General features: G+C 42.7%; 1 protein-coding gene across 1 annotated transcript in view; it reads left to right on the top strand.

The window, feature by feature from the left end:
* LOC132820048 (uncharacterized) overlaps window positions 1-20,564 on the top strand; it is a 172,105-nt gene that overhangs the window by 80,088 nt on the left and 71,453 nt on the right. The window contains exons 13-19 of the mRNA XM_060831967.1: window positions 96-218; window positions 7,663-7,755; window positions 8,658-8,740; window positions 11,471-11,595; window positions 13,615-13,667; window positions 15,372-15,455; window positions 19,935-20,088. Coding sequence (XP_060687950.1) covers window positions 96-218; window positions 7,663-7,755; window positions 8,658-8,740; window positions 11,471-11,595; window positions 13,615-13,667; window positions 15,372-15,455; window positions 19,935-20,088 — 715 coding nt within the window. The remainder of the gene's footprint in view (window positions 1-95; window positions 219-7,662; window positions 7,756-8,657; window positions 8,741-11,470; window positions 11,596-13,614; window positions 13,668-15,371; window positions 15,456-19,934; window positions 20,089-20,564) is intronic.

Consider the following 20,564-nt stretch of genomic DNA (forward strand, 5'->3'; position numbering starts at 1 on the left):
ACTAATAGCCACTATAAACTCACCTACGCCTACAGTCACCCACAATATCCTTTCTCCACCCTGCTTCCTGTAAAATCTCTATTTCATTCTCCCAGTTTCTCTATCTCCGTCGCATATGTTCCAATGAGGCCAACTTCAACAAGGGAGCCTCAGAAATGTCCGCCGCCTTGCTGAACCAAGGATTCCCCAACACCATTGTCAACAAGGCCCTCAACTGGGTCTGACCCATCTTCTGCACTTCCTCCCTCACCCCCACTCTTCTCTCCCACAACAACAATTAGGTTCCCCTTGTCCTTACCTACCATCCCATCAAAAGATCATCAGCACCATTTCTGTCACCTCCAGCGAGACGCCACCACAAGACACATCTTCCCCTCTGCTTGTCCACCTTCTGCAGGGACCATTTTCTCCAGGATACCTTGGTCCACTGTTCCTTCACTCCTAACACCCTCCCACAACCCCATGACACCTTCCCCTACAACAGCCGAAGGTGTAACACCTATCCATTTACCTCCTTCTTCCCTCAGTATCCAAGGGCCCAAACATACCTTCCAGATGAAGTAGCACTTTACTTGCACCTCTCATAATATAGTCTACAATATTTGCTGCTCAAAAAAACAGTCTCCTCTACATTAAGGAAACAAACTGTAAACTGGGTGAACGCTTTGCAGACATTTACATTCTCCCCCCAAAAATGACCTTGAGCTTCTCGTTGCGTGCCACTTTAACACACCACCTTGTTCCCTGGCCAACTCTGATTTTTCTTCACAGATGCTGCCAGACCCGCTGAACATTTCCAGTAATTTCTGTGTTTGTACCCTCAGTTACCTGTTGTCTTGGATGTTTCATGCAGATTAATTGTCCATCCATCAGTAAGGCTTGAAACATTTCAGGGATGAATCCTTCCAATCTCTCTCTGATGGTGTACAGTGATGTCCTCTTGCTCATTTGTAATGAGTGACTCATTAGGTCATAAGCCAACACCTTTCCTTGTTGGTCTCATTGAGCTGTGTGCATCTAAGGTGGTGGATGGTGTGCATGAGCCCTGTGCTGGCTCTGGCTTGTACAGAGAGGACAAGAGTCAATTATCTCATAACTCAAGTCATTTTATTAATGTTGTTACACAATGCATATGTGTAGCTTATACATTTTTTTGGCATAAATGAAATGCTAGAATATATTCATACTCACTAGGGTCCTCTGACACTCCTGGAGTAGTCACAAAATATAAAAAGCTAATACCCAAGCAGGATAGCTGCTGATAATGAGAAGAATCAATGCTGGCCAGGTGCTTATTTCCCCGCCTCTCAGTCAATGTTGTCACCATGTTCTTGATGAAGGGTTCACTTCTGCGATGGTCAGTCTCTGGAGTTTTCACTGGCTCCATATCCAAGAGTCGTCGTCTTTTTTCTTTCCTTTCGAAATGTCTGTCTCTGCGCCAGTGGGTCAGGCTCATTTGCTTATCATTTGCCTTTACCTTATTGGCTCTGGCCCACCGACTTGGGCAGCTTGTCCAAATAAGGCTTTTATATTATTTCATCTTTCCGGAGAACTTAATATAAACCGGTTTCAACTTCATACCAGTACCTGGACTTAGGCCATTTTAGTTCACAAGCCGCTTCTTCCTACATGCCAGTTATTTTGCATTCTGTACTTTTCTGCAGCGTGTAGGCAGCTTTTATCCCTCTCTCTCTCTTTTCCTGCAGCCACTGGCTAACATCTCGCACCTCTTGAACCAAAGGTACTTATCTTAGGAACATTTTCTGTCTCTTTCTGTGGACCACTCATGGGATTGTCAGTGTCCGCCCACTGAATGTATTGCAATAGTAAAATAAAGAACATGTAAAGAACACTAAAGAAAAGTATAATAATGTAAAGCGAACATGCAATAACAAATACAAAGAAATAATGTGTATATAACTTAATTCAGTGTTTTCATAACATTCCTTCTGTTTCATTAGAGCCTCAACTTCCAATCTCTGCACAGTTTCATTTGTCTATCTCCTCAGTTGGCATACATTGGGTATGACAATTATTAATGCACTACTACAGCAACATGTGACAGAATTCTGATCCACAGATGTATCTGAACATTAGATCCCCTATTCCAGAATCTGTCCCCCAACCCGGGATTCCGCAACCACTCCTTTGCTTTATCAGGATTTTTAGTGTGTGGTCCATTAATGGATTACCTCTTACGCCTCTCTGCTTTCAGGCCCTGTCTTACCCCCTCCCAACTGTTTTGAAACAAATGGGCCATTGGGATCATTTACTGCCGTCAACTGACACTCGTGTTTTCGTCCCTGGTGTATGAAGTTGTCTCCTAACAAGGTGATGGTTTTTACTCCTTTCACAAGTGATATTCCTTCCCTGTAGCAATAGTGGCCATCTAGCGATTCCGTTTCAGCTAACCAAACCATCTTTAATCCTGCTGTCTAATAGTCGCTGTGCTGAGGTAAATTCTGTTAATAATAAGTGCGTTCAGTCATACTATGTAGATAAAATGCTGCACTGCCCAGAAACAGCTAGCAAATGTTTTTCACATACTATGTACTCTGCTTTATCGGTGACCGCATGTGTAAGGTGTATGCTACTGATTTTAATTTCCTGTGTGACTTCTGTAACAGAAATTTCGAGAGGGTGGTGCCTGTGGTCGCTACCTCCAATGAAAATGGTTCAGTTGGATTTGGGGTTTTTGGAACGGGTGTGGCAGCTAGTGCTTGCTTTAGAGCTGCAATGGCTTGTCTGTGTTCCATTTTCCACTCACATGCCACATTTTTTTTTAATAACTCCACCAGCAGGGCTGCTTTAGTGTTCAATGTGGTCTCTGCAATACCCTACTAAGCCTGGGAAGGATCTCAACCCTTTGACATCCCACCGAGCAGGGAATTGGCTGATCGCCTCTACCCTTCATTTGTCCATTTCTATTTTCCCCGGTGACAGAATCATTCCCAGATAAGTAATGTCCTGCTTCACACCTGAGCTGTCTTAGGGTTCACTTTCAGACCAAACTCATGCCACAATTGCAGTAATTCAGTTAGCAGTTGATAATGTTCCTCTTTAGTTTCGGTTTGTAGAGGCAAGTTGTCTACATACTGCAGCAGACATTAAGATTTCGAAAATTCCTTTAACCTTTCTCTTAGACGTTGTTGAAATATGGAGAGGGAGTTAGGAAGTCACAGGGTGGTCTGCGGATATTGCTGATCTTGGAAAGTAAATGCAGATTTATATTGGCACTCATTCTCCAGTGGGATTGACCAAAACACATGACTTACATTCAAAACTGTGACCCACTGCACGTCCTCATTTTGCTTGACTTCGATCTCTGGGTTAGTTGCTATGGCGGGGGCTGTAAACGGGGTGGCCTTGTTCAATGTTTGGTTGTCTATCATTATTTGCCAGCCATTGTCTGGTTTAGTAACTGCTGAATAGGTGAATTGTTAGTGGAAGCTACAGGTCTCCGTATCCCTTGTTGCAGCAAATTCTGTACCACCTTGCTTACCTCTTCTTCTGCCTGTTTCAGGAAAACCATACTGCTTCTGTGGTTGTTTTCTGGACCCTGTATAAACACACTCTTGGCCATTCTCCTACAGTCATGTATATGTTGGGCAAATACTGCTGAGTGCCATACAATGATTCGTTGCACTTCATAACTGTCACTCATCTCCACTGGTTTTAATCGGCATTTCCCTGACTGTGCATATCCTATCCTGATAGGATCCACTGGGATGAATGTGCAGTTTACACTACTGGCAAATCATGCTATTAACGGGATCAAAACAGAGCTCCACTTTGACCACGATAGTTGCTCCCAAAGACATGTTTTTGTTCTTGAGGTAATTTAGTAAGGACTACTGAATGCTTTAATTCTATGCCTGCCAGATAGACTTCCAACAGTACCCTCGCAGGTCCCAATTATGAATGCCCCAGGAATCCGCTTAGAATGATTTTACTTTGAATATTCCAATTTGCATCATTAATCTGGGTAGTATTAACAGTGTTTCGGGATCCCCCATGTCCCAAAGGAATGTAACAGGACAGTCTCTGACCCTACCATTCACTAGGGGTCTCCCTGTTTTATCCCATCGCGCATCACACAACCATGACAGAGTCCTGCGACCATCACTAAAGTTCTGGGTATGTACCCGAAGAGATGTTACTATCTCCATCATATCGCATTGAAGGTTGGGTCTGTTCAGTCCTTCCATGTGTAGGGGCTGGCCTCCCACCCAGCCTGCATTCTCATGTTTCTGGTTCGGGCATTCTTTAGTGAAATGTCCCTCTTGGCCACAGTTATAGCACGTGGATGCCTTGCTTTGAATTTTCCCTGTTCCTGAAATGGTCCCTATACCTGTACATCTACCTTTTCCTAGTGCCTTCCCTCTGAGCAGGCCCATCCCCTTCATTTCTCCAGATTGTTGCCTGTTCTTTAACAGGCATCATCCTTACCCAAGAAGCCTTAAGTCATTTTGTTGTTTCCCTTTCCCATGCTCTAGCCATCTTCCTGATCATTCAGGCCTCTGTGTGTGCGTTAACAATGGGATCAAACTGTTCTGACACTCTCCTGGACTCTTCAATATCATGTGACACCAGCATTCTCAGCCATCGGTTCCTAACTGGTTCCAGATGCTTCCTATTGGAGTTGCCCAAAGGTGTGCCATGAACATGGTGGGGTGATCACCTTTCCTTCGATAGCACTTTATTCGCACCTCATAACATAAGAACATAATAATTCTGAGCAGGAGTAGGCCATCCAACCCTTTGAACCTGCTCCACCATTCAATAAGATCTCAGCTGATGGTTTTGTGGACTCACATCCACATAGCCTTGCTCTCACCACAGCCCTTAATTCCTTTATTATTAAAAAAAAATCTGATTTATCTTTAAAAAATTTACTGAACTAGCGTCAACTACTTCACTGGGCAAGAGGTTCCATAGATTAACAACCCTCTAGGTGAAGAAGTTCCATCTGATTTCAGTCCCAAGTCCGCTCCCTCTAATCTTGAGGCTATGCCCTCTCATCCGCAATTCACCTGCCAGTGGAAACATCCTCTCTACTTTTCTAATCTATTCCCTTCATAATTTTAAATGTTTCTATAAGACCCCTCCTCATTCTCCTGAATTCCAATGACTACAATCCCAATCTACTCAGTCTCCCTTCATAAGCCAACCTTCTCAACTCTAGAATCAATCTCTTCTGCACCCCGTCCAGTGCCAGTACATCTGCAACATAACCTCCCTGCTCTTAAACTCAATCCCTTTAACATGGAATTTTGTTTTTCAATTTGCCTTCCTAATTATCTGTTGGACCTGCAGACCAACCTTGTGTGATACATGCACAAGGGCACTGAGCTCCTTCTGCATAGCAGCATGCTGCAACTTTTTACCACTCAAGTAATAATCCTTTCACTGCTACTCCTACCAAATGTATGACTTCAGATTTATTAACATTGTATTCCAACTGCCAGACCTTTGCTCACTCAATGTATCTATGTACCTCTGCAAAGTTTCACAATCCTCTGCACATTTTGCTCTGCAACTCATCTTAGTGTAATCTGCAAACTTGACACCCTAAACATGGTCCCCAATTCCAAATCATCTATATAAATTGTAAATAACTGCAGTCCCAACACTGATCCCTGAGGCATACCACAAGTCACTGTCTGCCAGCCAGAGTAGCACTCATTTATCCCCACTCTTTGCTTCCTGTTCATCAACCAATCCTCTATCCATGCTAAAAACTTTACCCCTATTACCATGCATCCTTATCTTATGCAGCAGCCTCTTGTGTGGCCACTTGTCGAAGGCCTTTTGTGATTTCACCAAATAAATTTAACGGGTAGTAAATGGAACTGATTTTACCGATTAATATATTAATAGGCAAGAATAAAAACAATCAGCATTAATCATTTAAAAATTGAGCAGCTAAATAAGTGCAATTCAGGTAAAAGATCTTTGTAAATCTAGGTACACCACATCCAGTGGGTCCCCATTGTCCACATTGCTCATAATGTCTTCATAGAATTCCAAAAGATTTGTCAACCATGACCTGTCCTTTATGAACCCAGGCTGCGTCTGCCCAATGGGACAAGTTTTATCGAGATGCCCTGCTATTTCTTCCTTGCTAATAGCCTCCAGCATCTTCCCCACTACAGCGGTTAAGTTAACCGGTCTATAATTCCCCACCTTTTGTCTACCTCCCTTTTTAAAACAGTGGCGTCACATTTTCTGTTTTCCAATCTGATGGGACTGCCCCAGAGTGCAGCGAATTTTGGAATATTACCACCAGTGCACCTGGTATTTCTCCTGCCATCTCTTTTAGTACCTTGGGATGCATTCCATCAGAGCCAGGAGACTTATCTATCCTTAACTCCATTAACTTGCCCAACACTAACTCTTCACCTATTTTTGTCAATTATTGGCATATTGTTAGTGTCCTCCACTAAGACCGATACAAATTATCTGTTTAAGGCCTCAGCCATTTCATCTCTCTCTTAACGAAATGCTCCTTCTCATCATCTAAAGGACTGATGTTTACTTTAGCCACTCTTTCATTTGATACATTTATAGAATCCTTTGCTGTCTGTCTCTGTATTCTGTGCTAGTTTTTTTCTCATTTTCCAACTTATTTTTCTTTATAGCTCTTTCTGTTGACCTTTAAAGTTTTCCCAATCTTCTTTTTTCCATGTTGTTTTTGGCCACTTTGTAAGTCTTCTCTTTCAATTTGATAGCCTCCTTTATTTCCCATGGCAGATTACCCCTTTTCTTACAGTCCTTCCTTTTCACTGGAATATACTTTTGCGGAGTACTTTGAAACATTCTTTCAAAGTCCTCCACTGCTCATCAACTGTCCCACCATAAAATCTTTGTTTCTAGTCTACTTTAGCCAAGTCCTCCCTCATTCCATTGTAGTTCCCCCTTGCTCAGGCACAGGACCCTGTTATTGGATTTTGTTTTCACACTCACCATCTGTATTCTAAATTCAATCATACTGTGATCACTCCTTCCAAGAGGATCCATAACTATGAGGTCATTAATTAATTCTGTCTCATTATACAGGACCAGATCTAGGATACCTTGCTTTCTCTAGTTTCATTACATACTGTTCCAGAAAACAATTGCGGATACACTCAACAAACTCCTCCTCAAGGCTACACTGACTGAGCGGACCAATCCATATGTCAATTAAAATCCCCCATGATAATTGCAGTACCATTTTTACAGGCATTACTTATTACTTTGTTTATTCCCCGTCCCAATCTGATATTATTTGGTGGCCTCTTGATATGGCTATGTGCTAATCTACTGCTTACCTTTTTATTTACCATCATACTTGGTTATTTTCTCTTTCCATTCCCCCCGACTTACTAGGACTTTAAACTAGTGATGACCCTATTTATCCTTTTTGTTGGAACACTGGTTCCAAATCGGTTCAGGTGGAGTCCCTCCCATTGGTACAGAGCCCTCAGGTTCCAAAACTGATGCCAAAGCCCCATGAAATGGAAATCTTTTTTCTCTCACCACTCCGAGGCACGTATTTACTTCCTTAATTTTCTTATCCCTAAACCAATTTGCACATGGCTCAGGTAGTAATCCGGTGATTATGACATTTGAGGACCTGTTCCTTAATTTTGAACCTAGTGCTTGATAATCCCCAAACAGGTCCTCCATCTTAGCATGCTGAATGCTGCTGGTCTCAACATGGACCACAACAACTGGATCCTCCCTCTCCTGCTCCGCTATCCTTTCAAGCCGGTCAGAGATGTCCTAGACTCTTTCAATGGATAGGCAACACACTATCTGGCTTGCAAAGGATGCTATCTGTCCCCCTAATTACAGAATCCCCTATAACTACCACTTGTCTTTTTACTCCACCCTCTTGAATGGCCTTCTGCACCATGATGCCATGGTCAGCTGGCTCATCCTCCCGCAGACTTTTCTTCATCCATACAGGGAGCAAGGATCTCATATCTGCTGGATAAAGTCAAAAGCTGAGGGTCCTCCTTTCCTGAACTCTGGACCCCCTACCTGCCTCACTTACAATCCCATTGACACTGACCACTGACTGAATTTGAATCACTTAATCTACCAGGTGTGACTGCCTCCTGAAACAAAGCATCCAGGTATTCTGCCCCTCCCAGATGTGCCACAATGTTTGAAGTTCAGATTCCAGATCATCAACTCTGAGCCGGAGTTCTCCCAGCAACCAAATACTTGCTGCAGATGTGGTCACTGCTGTTCACGATGGGATCAGCCAGCTCCCAATTCATACAGCTACAGTACATCACTTGCCAAGCCATCTCTGCTTAGTGAATTACTATTACTTTATATAAATTTAGTGAGTTAATTCATTTCCAATCCTTTTCTGCAATGGTCTTTTTAAAATAACCAACTAATAGACATAAGAACAAACCAAAGTAAATTTTAATCAATCAATCACACAATACAGAAGAAATAGAAAAGCCTGATCTTATCAGCACACCATAGAGTTTTTTAAAATTGGTTAGAGTAGGGGCACGGGTGGAGACCCGACACATGGAGTGTCTCGGGATCAGCTGCTACCCAAATATATCAATTTATTCACCTTCCCAAACTGCAATGAAGACCGCTCCTCCCACGAGGTAAGTTTTTCAAAGATTAATTTATCTTCCTGACAGCCCCTGGACCTCGCTCCGGTTGCTCCCGCTGCTGCTGCCTCCGCTGGGTCCCCTCTGTTAGAGCCCATGATGGTTATCACTTGGTTTGTTAAGGCCTCATTTGTGTCTCTGCTGACTTTCTGCTCCTCTGGTAGGGGGAAGTACACATATAGGTGTGGGCACTTTATAATGAATTTTCTTTCCTCTGCATTGTTTAAGCCATCTTTGTTGATTGACTGCATGGAACAGCTCTCTAGGATCATCCTCGGGCGTGCACGTTCCAATGTCTTTCGCAAAGGTCTTCAACTGCTGTACCCCCATTAGAGTAGAATACGTTACTCTTGAGCCAGCTACCGCCTGACCATCTGCCCCTATTCCTGCTCTAATGCTCACAAAGGGGGCCACTGGGGCAGACGGGATCTCCAACCATGGGTTATAGGCTGGTGGTGGACCCTCTGGCATAGGCTCTCCGTCATCATGGCTATCCCCAGCCACTCTGTCTGCTAGATTGTCTCAATCTATGTCTCCTTCACTGCCTTCCTCACCTCTTTCCGGTGTAAAAGTGCACATTATGCCCCTCTGCGTGGCTAGCTGACCTTGCAGCCTTTCCATCTCCGTCTGACTCTTAGTAGGATTAGCGAGACTACTCCTCTTCTCATGTGTTGCTCTCTGAATCACATTCATCATAGATTTTAAAATCACTATATTGTTGTTTCCTTCCCACTACCTCAGCTTAAGCTGTCTGGACTTCTCCCTCTCACCTACTCTTTTCCCTAACCAGTTTCTCACACTGTATCTGATACTTGTTCATATGTGCCAATCTGCACTTCCCTGTCCTGGCAGGTAGGTTACCTTCTCACTACAACGGTCCATCTCCTCACAAAGTCTCTTATTCTCTGCCTCTAGACTGTTCCTCTCTAACTAGGCCTGCTGTTGGCATTCCAAAGATTAGATCGCTCCTGCTTTCTGTAGTTTTAAATTTCTTGTCTGAGATCTTCATTTGGGCAATCTTCCAAAGAGCTCCTGCAGTGGGTTTTCTCTTGCTCCTTGGGTGACCTGCATACTCTCTGTACTGCAGCCACTTCCCCATTACGGATTTCTGAAGGAGTCCCATCCAATCAGGGCAGTCCATTCTCTCCTGATTGATCATATATTAGTAGCTACAAATTAACCCCAACCTCCTGTTCAGTCTGACACAAGTCTCCTGCTGACTCAGTGGAGAGATGCTCTCTCGAATGCCCAGCTCCTCTTCTCTCTGTACCTTGCCAATTTGGTTTGACTCAGGTTTCCCACTGACTCAGTGCAGAGACATACTCTCATGCCCACCCAGGGATGCTAAAATATGTCGGAGCCTGGCAATTGCGGGCTCTGGTTATTGACTTGCATAGAGAGGACACAAGTCAATTCTATCGTAATTCACAAGTCACTTTATTACGGTCTTCAACAATACATGTGTGTAGCTTATACATTTGCTGGCACAAAGCAAAAGCTAGGATCTATTTGTACACCCTCTCAGCTACTCTGGCACTCCGAGCAGTCATAGAATACAAAAGCAAATACCCGAGTAGAATAGCTGCTGATGCTGCTGAGGATGGACACTGACCAGGCGTTCTCTTCCCACACTCTCTACGTTATCATCGTGTTCGTGAGGTCAGGTTCACTTCTGCAGTGGTCGGTCTCTGGAGTTCTCCCTGGCTCCACGGCAGAGAGTCGTCATCTTATTCCTTTCCTTATCCTTTTCAAAATGTCTGTCTCTTCCCCATTGGCTCAGGCATGTTTGCATATTGCTTGCCAATATCTTAACAGTCCTGGCCCAGGGAGCTAGATAGCAATATCTCATTACTGCTTGCCAAATTGGCTTTTGCATTACTTCATTTTCCTTGCTTTGAGCAGAATTTGGTTAGTACAAAACAGTTTCAACTGGTTCAACCAGTATTTGGAATCAGGCAAATTTAGTTCACCAACTACTTCTTTTGACATACATTCAGTATTTTTCTGTAGTGTGTCAGCAGCTTGTGTCCCCTCTCTCTTTTCCTGCAGACTGAGGAAACAGCATGTTTGCCACCGAGTGAGTGACCTCCTTTTAAACATCTTCATAGACCAGAGCACCAACTCCTGTGGCAGGCTGGAATGGTATCCAGGAGATGGAGCAAGAATTAGGAGAAGCAGCAAGGATTCCAAGACATCATATTTCAATGACTTTTGAAAGTAACTCAATGCAAGTGAGTACTGATTGCCACTGACTGGTGCTGTGGTGCAAAGTGCAAAACGCGTGTGCAATTTAGCATTTACTTAAAGTCACCATTTTTAAGTCTGAAATCTCTTTGATACGGCCATGAGATCATCAGATATATTAGCAGAATCAGGCCATTCAGCCCATTGAATCTGCTCTTCCATTCAATCATGGCAGGGCAAGTCAACCAAATTAAGGCCACTGCTGCATAACAAGTGAGATTAGCCAATTAAGTAATAGACTGGTCTGTTTCCATTCTGTATGACTCGGACTTAACTGGTTTGCATAACTGCTTAAGAGATTGATCCAAATCCCAATAAAATAAATAAGACAAGTTAATGGAATGGAATGCTCTGATACAGAGGGAAAACACTGAGTAAGGGCTTTTTAAGTGGGAGTGCTCTCTCTTTCACTTGGGGCTCTGGGGTGGAGGGTGCTGCATGCAGCAGTCCCCTGCAACAGCAGATTGTGGCAGTTCAAGGACATCCAGCCCAATTGCTTGTTCTATGGTGCTGTGGACCATGTATATATTGGGTGTTGGTACTTGCATTCCCTTTTTGATTTTCTTAAAAATCTTCTTCTGTTTTTGGTGGCTCTTCAGTCCCATGTATCCTGATCTTCAGGAACCTGATGAAGGAAGGTTAGAGTACCTCCTGGTGGGTCTGCTTCTGGGCCTGGCCAATCTGGCCATAAATGGCTCCAGCAGTGGGCTGTTTGCCTTCCGCGGTTACATCAGAGCCTGAGTGACTCTGGAGAAAGAGCACGCGGTGTCCACCTTGTGCTGTTCAGGGAAAGGTGGTCATCGCAGGGAGTGGAGTATATTTTTTCCTGTCCAACTCTACTTTGATTTAATCCCTGCCATCCCCTTCACTGTTTGATCACACAGCATTGTCCTCCAAGAAGGGCACTGCTTGTCACTGGCCACTCAGGTGTTTCCTTTCTTACTAAACTGAATAAGAATTTGTACACCTGGTGTCTTTCACTGTTTCACAAAAAATAGAAACACTGAGTTTGGTGAGAAGTGAAGGAGCTGCTTTTATTTTATCCCCACTATACCTCATGGCCCACCCTTTTTATTTATCTACCTTCAACCTCAAGCTGACAAGGGATTGAAAAACTGCATGAGATGGGTGAATTTTTAAAGCATTCAAAGGTTGAACACCATAGGGAAAGCATTAGTTCATGAAATGGGAAATGGAGCAAGTGTGAGATGAGCCTTGGTAAGTAATTATGCTATTAATTGTGTAAAGCAAAATCTGGTTTTTAGTTTAAGACTGTTCAATGTTTAAGGAATTGGTAAGGTCTCTGGTATACACTTAAATGTTCTTTATACTGGAGGAAGTAAACAAAAGAGTAATTTAAGGGGAGATAGTGGTAATGACATTAGACTAGTAATACAGAGAACTGGCTAATTCTCTGGGATTCACATCCTATCATTAGATTAGCTCAATTGATAGATCTCGCTTACTAAGTTAGACTCAATGACCAGTGATTGTTACAAAAAGTCATTTGGCTCACTAATGTTCTTCAGGGAAGGTAATCTGCTGTCTTTCCGGAGTCTGTCCTATATAGAATTCCCGATTTACAACAATGTAGCTGACTAGTTCATAACCATTGGAATAAGAGAATGATCAGGGAGAAGGTAGGGCCGATCAGGGATATTAGAGGGAACTTATGCTTGGATTCTGAGCAGATTGGGGAAGCCCTAAATGAGATTTTCCCTTCGGTTTTCACCAAGGGACCTTATTGTGAATGAAAATTTTGAGAAGCTGGGATACAGTCTTGACCAGATCAAGATTGATAAAGCTGTGTGCAGGAAATTTTGGAAATCATTAAGATTGATAAGTCCCCAGGGCCAGACAAAATTTATCCTAGGCTGCTCTGGGAAGCGAGAAAGGAGGTTGCTAAGCTGCTGACGAGGATTTTTGCCTCCTCACTCTCTCCCCAGGAATTGTAAGGAGGCGAATGTTGTTCCTCTTTTCAAGAAGGGTAATAGGGAAATCCCTAGCAGTTATAGACCAGTCAGTCTTACGTTTGTGGTCAGCAAAATTTTGGAAAGAATTCTGAAGGGTAGGATTTATGACTATTTGACAAGGCATAGTGTGATTAAGGCAGTCAGCATTGCTTTTTGAGGGTTAGGTCATGCCTCACAAATCTTATTTAGTTCTTTGAGGAGGTGACAAGACGGGTCGAGCAGTGGATGTGGTGTATATGGACTTCAGCAAGGCATTTGATAAGATTCCCCATGGCAGGCTCATTCATAAAGTCAAAGTATGGGATACAGGGAGATTTGGCTATCTGGATTCAGAATTGGGTGGCTGACAGAAGGCAGAGAGTGGTTGTAGATGGAGAGTATTCTGCCTGGAGGTCAGTGTTGCTCTGTTCTAGGGCCTCTGCTCTTTGTACTTTTTATAAATGTCTTGGATAAAGAGGCGGAGGGATGAGTTAGTAAATTTGCCGATGACAAAGTTTGGAGGTGTCATCGATAGTATAGAGGGCTCCAGCAGGCTGTAGCACGACAGACAGGATGCAGAGCTGGGCTGAGAAATGGCAAATGGAGTTCAATCTGGATAAATGTGAAGTGATGCATTTTGGAATGGTGAATATAGGATTAAAGACAGGATTCTTGGCAGTGTGGAGGAACAGAGGGATCTGGGTGTGCAAGTACATAGATCCCTCAAAGTTGCCACCCAAGTGGATAAGGTTGTTAAGAAAGCATATGGTGTTTTGTCTTTCAATTAACAGGGGGAATCAAGTTTAAGAGCTGTGAGGTTTTGCTTCAGCTCCACAAGTACCTGGTGAGACCACATTTGGAATATTGTGTCCAGTTCTGGTTGCCCTACTATAGAAAAGATACAGAAGCTTTGGAGAGGGTGCAAAGAAGGTTTACCAGGATGCTGCCTGGACTGGAGGGCTTGCCTTATGAAGAAAGGTTGAATAAGCTTGGACTTTTCTCTCTGGAGAGAAGGAGGAAGAGAGGAGACTTGATAGAGGTATTCGAGATAATGAGTGGAATAGATAGTCAATAGCCAGAGACTTCTCCCCAGGGCAGGATGGACTGATATGAGGAGTCATAGTTTGAAGATATTAGGAGGAAGGTATAAAGGAAACGTCAGAGGTAGGTTCTTTACACAGTTGTGAACGCATGGAATGCGTTGCCAGCGGTGGTGGAAGCAGAGTCATTGGGGACAGTTAAGTAACTGCTGAACATGCACATGGAAAGCAGTGAGTTGAGGTGTGAGTAGGTTAAGTTATTATATTTTACATTAGGATTAAACCTCGGCACAACATCGTGGCCCAAAGGGCTTGTTCTGTGCTGTACTTTTCTATGTTCTAACTAGCCTGTATAATTTTCTAGGCAGGAATTCACTTCAGGGGCAATGAGGGATGAATAGCAATTGTTGGTCTTGTCAGTTATGCCCAGATTCCATGAAAGAATCTATAAGCATCATGCTCATGAAACTGCACTGTTGCCTCGCTTGACTGCTGTCCTACCCTCTCTCTGGTTACCCTCTTACCGTTAATGTATTTGTAGAATCTCTCTAGATTATCCTTAACCTTTATCTGCCAATGCTGTCTCATATCATGTCTTTGCATTCCTGATTCTTCTCTTAATGTCCCTACACTCCTAAGATGTTTAATTGAACCATGTTGTCCATATCTAAAAGATTCTTTTATTCTTAATTAGAACCTCAATATTTTTATTCATCCATTGTTTCTAATATTACCAGCCTTACGCTTCACTTTAACAGGAACAAAATATCTGAACTCTCATCATCACATTCCCACTGGTCAGACGTCTTTTTACCTGCTAGCAGTCTACACCAATCAATTTTTTAAAAGTTTTTCTCATACTATTAAAATTTGCCTTACTTCAATTAAAAGCTTGAACTTTTATGGAAGGCTTATCCTTTTTCCATAACCATTTTGAAACAGATATAATTATGATTGCTAAACCCCAAGTGTTCCTCCACTTTTACTTCACTCACCTGCCCTGCCTTATTGCCCAACAGGTCTAGCTGTGCTTCTTCTCTGGAAGAGCATTCACATATTGATAAAGAAAACATTCTTGAACATATTTGACAAATTCTTCACCATCCAAATCTTTAACACTATAGTAGTCTCAGTCAATGGCTGGAAAATTAAAATCCCCCATTATTAAAGAACTTATTACACTTACTCACATCTGAGATCTCCTGACATATTTGTTTCTCAATTTTACTCTTACCATTGGGGAACCTATATTACAATCCCATCACAGGCATCAAGAGAATTGACTTTATCTGGGTTCTCAGACTTAGCATCAAACACATACCCCAAAGGACATGGTGAGTAGTTAACAGTAATGTCAAGTAAAAGAGGTGTGGATGATTTGGGGATTTTTGTTGTTTTGAACTCCAAAACTTGTTTGAGGGTTCAGTGTACAAACTGATTGTTGACAAATGGGGAACAAATACATTAACTCTACTGGGTAGAAACTGTATATTTTGCTTGGGTTCCAGGTGGAGAAAGCTAAATCAGCCATTATCTACTACAAACCCAATGGCTCACACCATTACCTGGACTACACACTTTGCAGGGAGAAAGTGAGGACCGCAGATGCTGGAGATCCGAGTCAAAATGTGTGGTACTGGAAAAGCATAGGCGGTCAGGCAGCATCCGAGGAACAGGAGAGTCAACATTTCGAGCATAGGCTCTTCAACAGGAATGTAGGGGTTTGGGGCTGGGTGGAAGGTAGCTGGGAATGTGATAGGTAGATGAAGGTGGGGGGGGGGGGGGGGGGTGATAGTAACAGGTCAGAGCAGATGGATGGGAAGGAAGATCAATAAGTGGGTCAATTCAAGAAGGCAGTGCTGAGTTGGAGGGTTGGATCTGGGATAAGGTGGGGGAGAGGAGATGAGGAACCTGGTGAAGTCAACATTGATCCCGTGTGGTTGGAGGGTGCCATGGTGGAAGGTGAAGTGTCCTTCCTCCAGGTGTTGGGTGGCTAGAATCTGGTGTTGGAGGTAGCCTAGGGCTTGCATGCCTTTGGTGGAGTGGGAGGAAGAGCTGAAGTGTTCATTCAAAGGGCGATGGGGTTGTCTAGTGCATGGGTCCCAGAGATGTTCAATGAAACACTCTGCAAGTTGGCATCCTGTCTCCCCAATGTAGAGGAGACCACAACAGAGGTGTAGAGGTGCAGGAAAATCTCTACCGGATGTGGAAGGATCATTTAGGGCCTTGGATAGAGTGAGGGGGAGGTGTGGGTGCAGGTTTTACACCTAATGTGGTGGCAAGGGAAGGTGCCAGGAGTGGAGGGTTGGTGGGAGGCATAGACCTAACAAGGGAGTCGAGGAAGAAACAGTCAGGGGTGTGCTGGGGACTATCAAGAGATGTTCATAATGTTAGTTCTTGAGATGTAAGATAGAATTCAAGTTCTTACAACGTCACTGCTTATACCTTTTAAGTACTCCTCAGCCTTAGTGGCCTTACATTGTTTGTTTGTTTCTCCTGTGCCCTTTGTTTTTCATCTCTCCATTCACACTCAACTGTGAACATTTTCCCCCCCCCCAGCCTTTGGGAGTTCCATCTGCTGTACATACCTCTATCCCCTGAACACCCATAATTCCTTCAACTGAATCCCTTCAGTAAGGTGTCTTTTCATTTAGTATCAGCTTTATCCTTCCATTCTTTAATAATGAATTAATGCAACTTTGCCTCATGGTTACTTTGAAGCAATGAGACAGGTCACTGACAACGTGTAAATGGATAAAAGCTATCCATCTGCCAATTAATTCCGATTTTGTAATTCAGAGCTAATACAATTGGTTTTAAAAAAATAGCTAATAATCATTATCTATAATTGAGGTGGAAACATTTTAAGATGTTAAGTCATCAATATATAAACTAGAAATTTATTTCTTAAATCCAATTTTAAAATGTACACAGTTTCCAACTATGAAATCCATTTATAATTACCTGGTACTTTAATCTAAATCCCAGTTAGGTTCCTTAAGCGGTCCTGACCAGTCATTGCTCACTTACAATGTTATAGGCTGTGAATAACTGCAGCTGTTAGAAGGTCTAGTCTACTCACATGGTAAAAAAAATACTTCTAATGCAGAAATAATGGTCGAATCCAAAGACACAGCTATTAACAATGGGATACTTGTTTCATGATTTTTCAAAACAATGTTGAACTGAATCTTCAATTGTCTGTGAGGGAGGGAAATTGTTGTGGTTCTGTTCGCCGAGCTGGAAGTTTTTGCTGCAAACGTTTCGTTCCCTGGCTAGGGAACATCAGTGCTATTGGAACCTCCTGTGAAGCGCTGCTTTGATGTTTCTTCCGGTATTTATAGTGGTTTGTTCTTGCCGCTTCCGGGTGTCAGTTTCAGCTGTAGTGGTTTGTATATGGGGTCCAGGTCCATGTGTCTGTTAATGGAGTTTAACTCCATTAACAGACACATGGACCTGGACCCCATATACAAACCACTACAGCTGAAACTGACACCCGGAAGCGGCAAGAACAAACCACTATAAATACCGGAAGAAACATCAAAGCAGCGCTTCACAGGAGGCTCCAATAGCACTGATGTTCCCTAGCCAGGGAACGAAACGTTTGCAGCAAAAACTTCCAGCTCGGCGAACAGAACCACAACAACGGACACCCGAGCTACAAATCTTCAACCAGACTTGAGGGAAATTGATATAAAGTAATGGCTGGCACTCCATAATCACCGAAGAGATGCAGCAGTCTTAAAATTAAGTGGAAACAAACATCTGAAACAAAAATTAAATCTGCTAGTATCATTTTCTGAAAACACGGTTTGTTTGGAATATTTTGGATCTAAGTTTATGCTTCCATTTTTACAATATTTAATTAAATTATCTAAAGTTCACATAATTTCTCTAATCAATGAGTCTGAGGTAATTTTCCTCTGTTTGGTTTAGGTTATTATTTTTAAAAAAACTAAGCAGACACCTGTTCTCATCCTGGAACAAAAATGGTTCTGCACCTGAAGCCAGAATTTATAATGCTGCTGCTTTTACTTCCTTTAGTCAATTCTTTCATTAGTCCAACACATAGGGGTGAAATTGATCTTTGGCAGGAGTATGAAGTTATTGGGAATTTGAGAGCACGTTTATGCTAATGTCTGTAATGCTGTCTTTTCCCATATTAAACGGATTTCAATTTAAAATAAGATTGGCTTTCATGTAAGCATCTGCAAATGTGTTGCTGGTCAAAGCACAGCAGGCCAGGCAGCATCTCAGGAATAGAGAATTCGACGTTTTGAGCATAAGCCCTTCATCAGGACATGTGGCTAGTTAGAAATTGACAGTAGGGCAGTCGTGGTCTGTAAGAAGAATGGGTGGGTTAATATTTTATTTCATAATCACTGATGATTTCTTTTAAGACTAAAGGAACCATCTTCAATTCCCAAAATGCAAATCAAATTCAAAACAGTCCTGGATCTCAAGCTTCAGGGAACAAAGTAAGCCATTCAATCAACAAGCAAATGTACATCCAATCCAAACCACAAAGCTACAGAGAATCAGTGCTGAGTCAGTGTCTCTCTCTCTCATACACACATGAACATTTTCCAACTTTCTTCCTATCTCAATTTTTAGCTTTTGTTTATTCCTTGCTTGTAAGGGTATTGAGGCATTCACATTCCAGAACAGTCAAGTTAGGCTATCAGCCAGTGACCGACAGCATGATGATATCCCCTACCTTACTCTTGATTTGAACATATTTATCACAGTGCTTCTGTGTTTTCCTTCAGATAGCAACCAGATGCTGCCCAACCTGGGACAGCCCTTCTCCCTGAAAGCAAAGAAACAAAAAACAAACAACAAAGCAAACAAGAAAACTATAAACAAACCAAGGCAAACAAAGACAATAGACAAACTGAGACATATGACAAATATTGAGATCCCAGTTAACCTCTTAAGTAATTCTGCAGCATCTGCCTTACAAAGTCTGCGCAGTCTCCTTCAACTCAATCTTGCCTCAGTGTCTCTCAGCCACCATAGCTACAAGGGAACCCAGCTCCCTTCTCACACTTGTTGGCTCAGAGGAAAAACAGCCACACAAAATTTGTATGATTGCAATCAATTTAACAATTAGCAAACTGTTAATTGCAAGATAATGAGCAAGCTGGGCACCCTGCCCAGTCATTAGCTTCAGTCATGTAATGTCTGGACAATGTCGGTTAGTAGCTGATAAGCAGGCGTTAGTAGACAATAAGTCCTTGTAAAGAGAAGAATTTATCAGGTACCAGTACAGCTACAAGGCCAACCATCTTAGCTGGGCATGGGAAAACACAGGCTTTTAGCAAGCAGGCATGAATATTCAAAATGGTTTCCAAGCTTTTAATATGTGACAAAATGGCTGCCACAAATCTAACAATTTTCTCTCACTCACAATACAATAATTGAATTCATGCTTCTGGCATCTATTTGCATTGCAAACCATCCAGCAAACCAGCTGGCTAACAATGCCCTTTAGTGTGGGGCTGGGAAAGCATAGCAGGTCAGGCAGCATCCGAGGAGCAGGAGAATCGATGTTTTGGACAAAAGCCCTTCATCATGAATCTGCCCAAAACGTCAATTCAGGTTCGGGCTTTTGCCCAAAACATCGATTCTCCTTGTCCTCAGATGCTGCCTGACTTGCTGTGCTTTTCCAGCACCACACTCTCGACTCTAATTTCCAGCATCTGCAGTTCCCACTTTCATCTAAAAACGTCCTTTGCCAACTCTAAGCCCGATCATGACCTGGGCTGCTTTTAACTGAGTCAATTAATTTTCACGTACTCATTGACCCTTTCATCAGCTTTTTTTCCCCTTCCCTGCCATACTATCAGCCATTCCTTTGTCTAACTTTCTTTCTCTCCCTTTGGGCTTGGTTAACTCATTTCCTGTCATCAGCTTTCGTACAGTTTCTTCCTAGGTACTATCAGTTCTGAAGAAAGGTCATTGGACTCAAAACATTAACTCTGCTTTCTCTCCATGTATGCTGCCAAGACCTACTGAGTTTCTCCAACAATTTCTGTTTTTAAATCAGCCATTTCCTCTCTTTTCCCCAGGCTGCCACCAATGAACGTGTGCGGGAAGGTGACGAGAATGTGGAGCGAGGTAACTGGTCCTCGAAGATTGACTACTTGCTCTCAGTGATCGGTTCTGCTGTGGGTTTGGGCAATGTATGGAGATTCCCGTACCTGGCCTACAGAAATGGAGGAGGTATTGTCATGAAATCCAAAATACAGGGGAGAAAAAAGCACAAAGACAACAAGTAAATGGCATGAAAAAAATCACATTCGAAGAACCAGAGAGCATTTTTAACCTGCGGTCACCAACGGTTATGCCATCCGCCCTTACTCCACACCAGCACTGTGATCAAGTTTCAAATATAAAAACAGTATGTGTGCAATTTAACAAAAACATACAATCACAAACAGGCACTACAAAAATAACTGACCTTTTTGACAAGATGGAAGTTGCTGCTGACTTCAAAACATGCAAATAGTGACTGGTAGATTACTTTACTATCTCAGGTGGTATCAGTTGTGATTTCCTGTGGAGAGCACACAGGAGGAGAATGGAGGACAGCATTTCAGAAAGGGCTTCAATTTCAAATATTTTTGCTCCACTGAACCTTTGTAGGAACTCTAACTTATTTGTGCTCTTTTGTGTGTAACAGCATATCAGTAAATTTG

Source organism: Hemiscyllium ocellatum, chromosome 11, assembly GCF_020745735.1.
Source record: "Hemiscyllium ocellatum isolate sHemOce1 chromosome 11, sHemOce1.pat.X.cur, whole genome shotgun sequence".
Classification (NCBI taxonomy): domain Eukaryota; kingdom Metazoa; phylum Chordata; class Chondrichthyes; order Orectolobiformes; family Hemiscylliidae; genus Hemiscyllium; species Hemiscyllium ocellatum.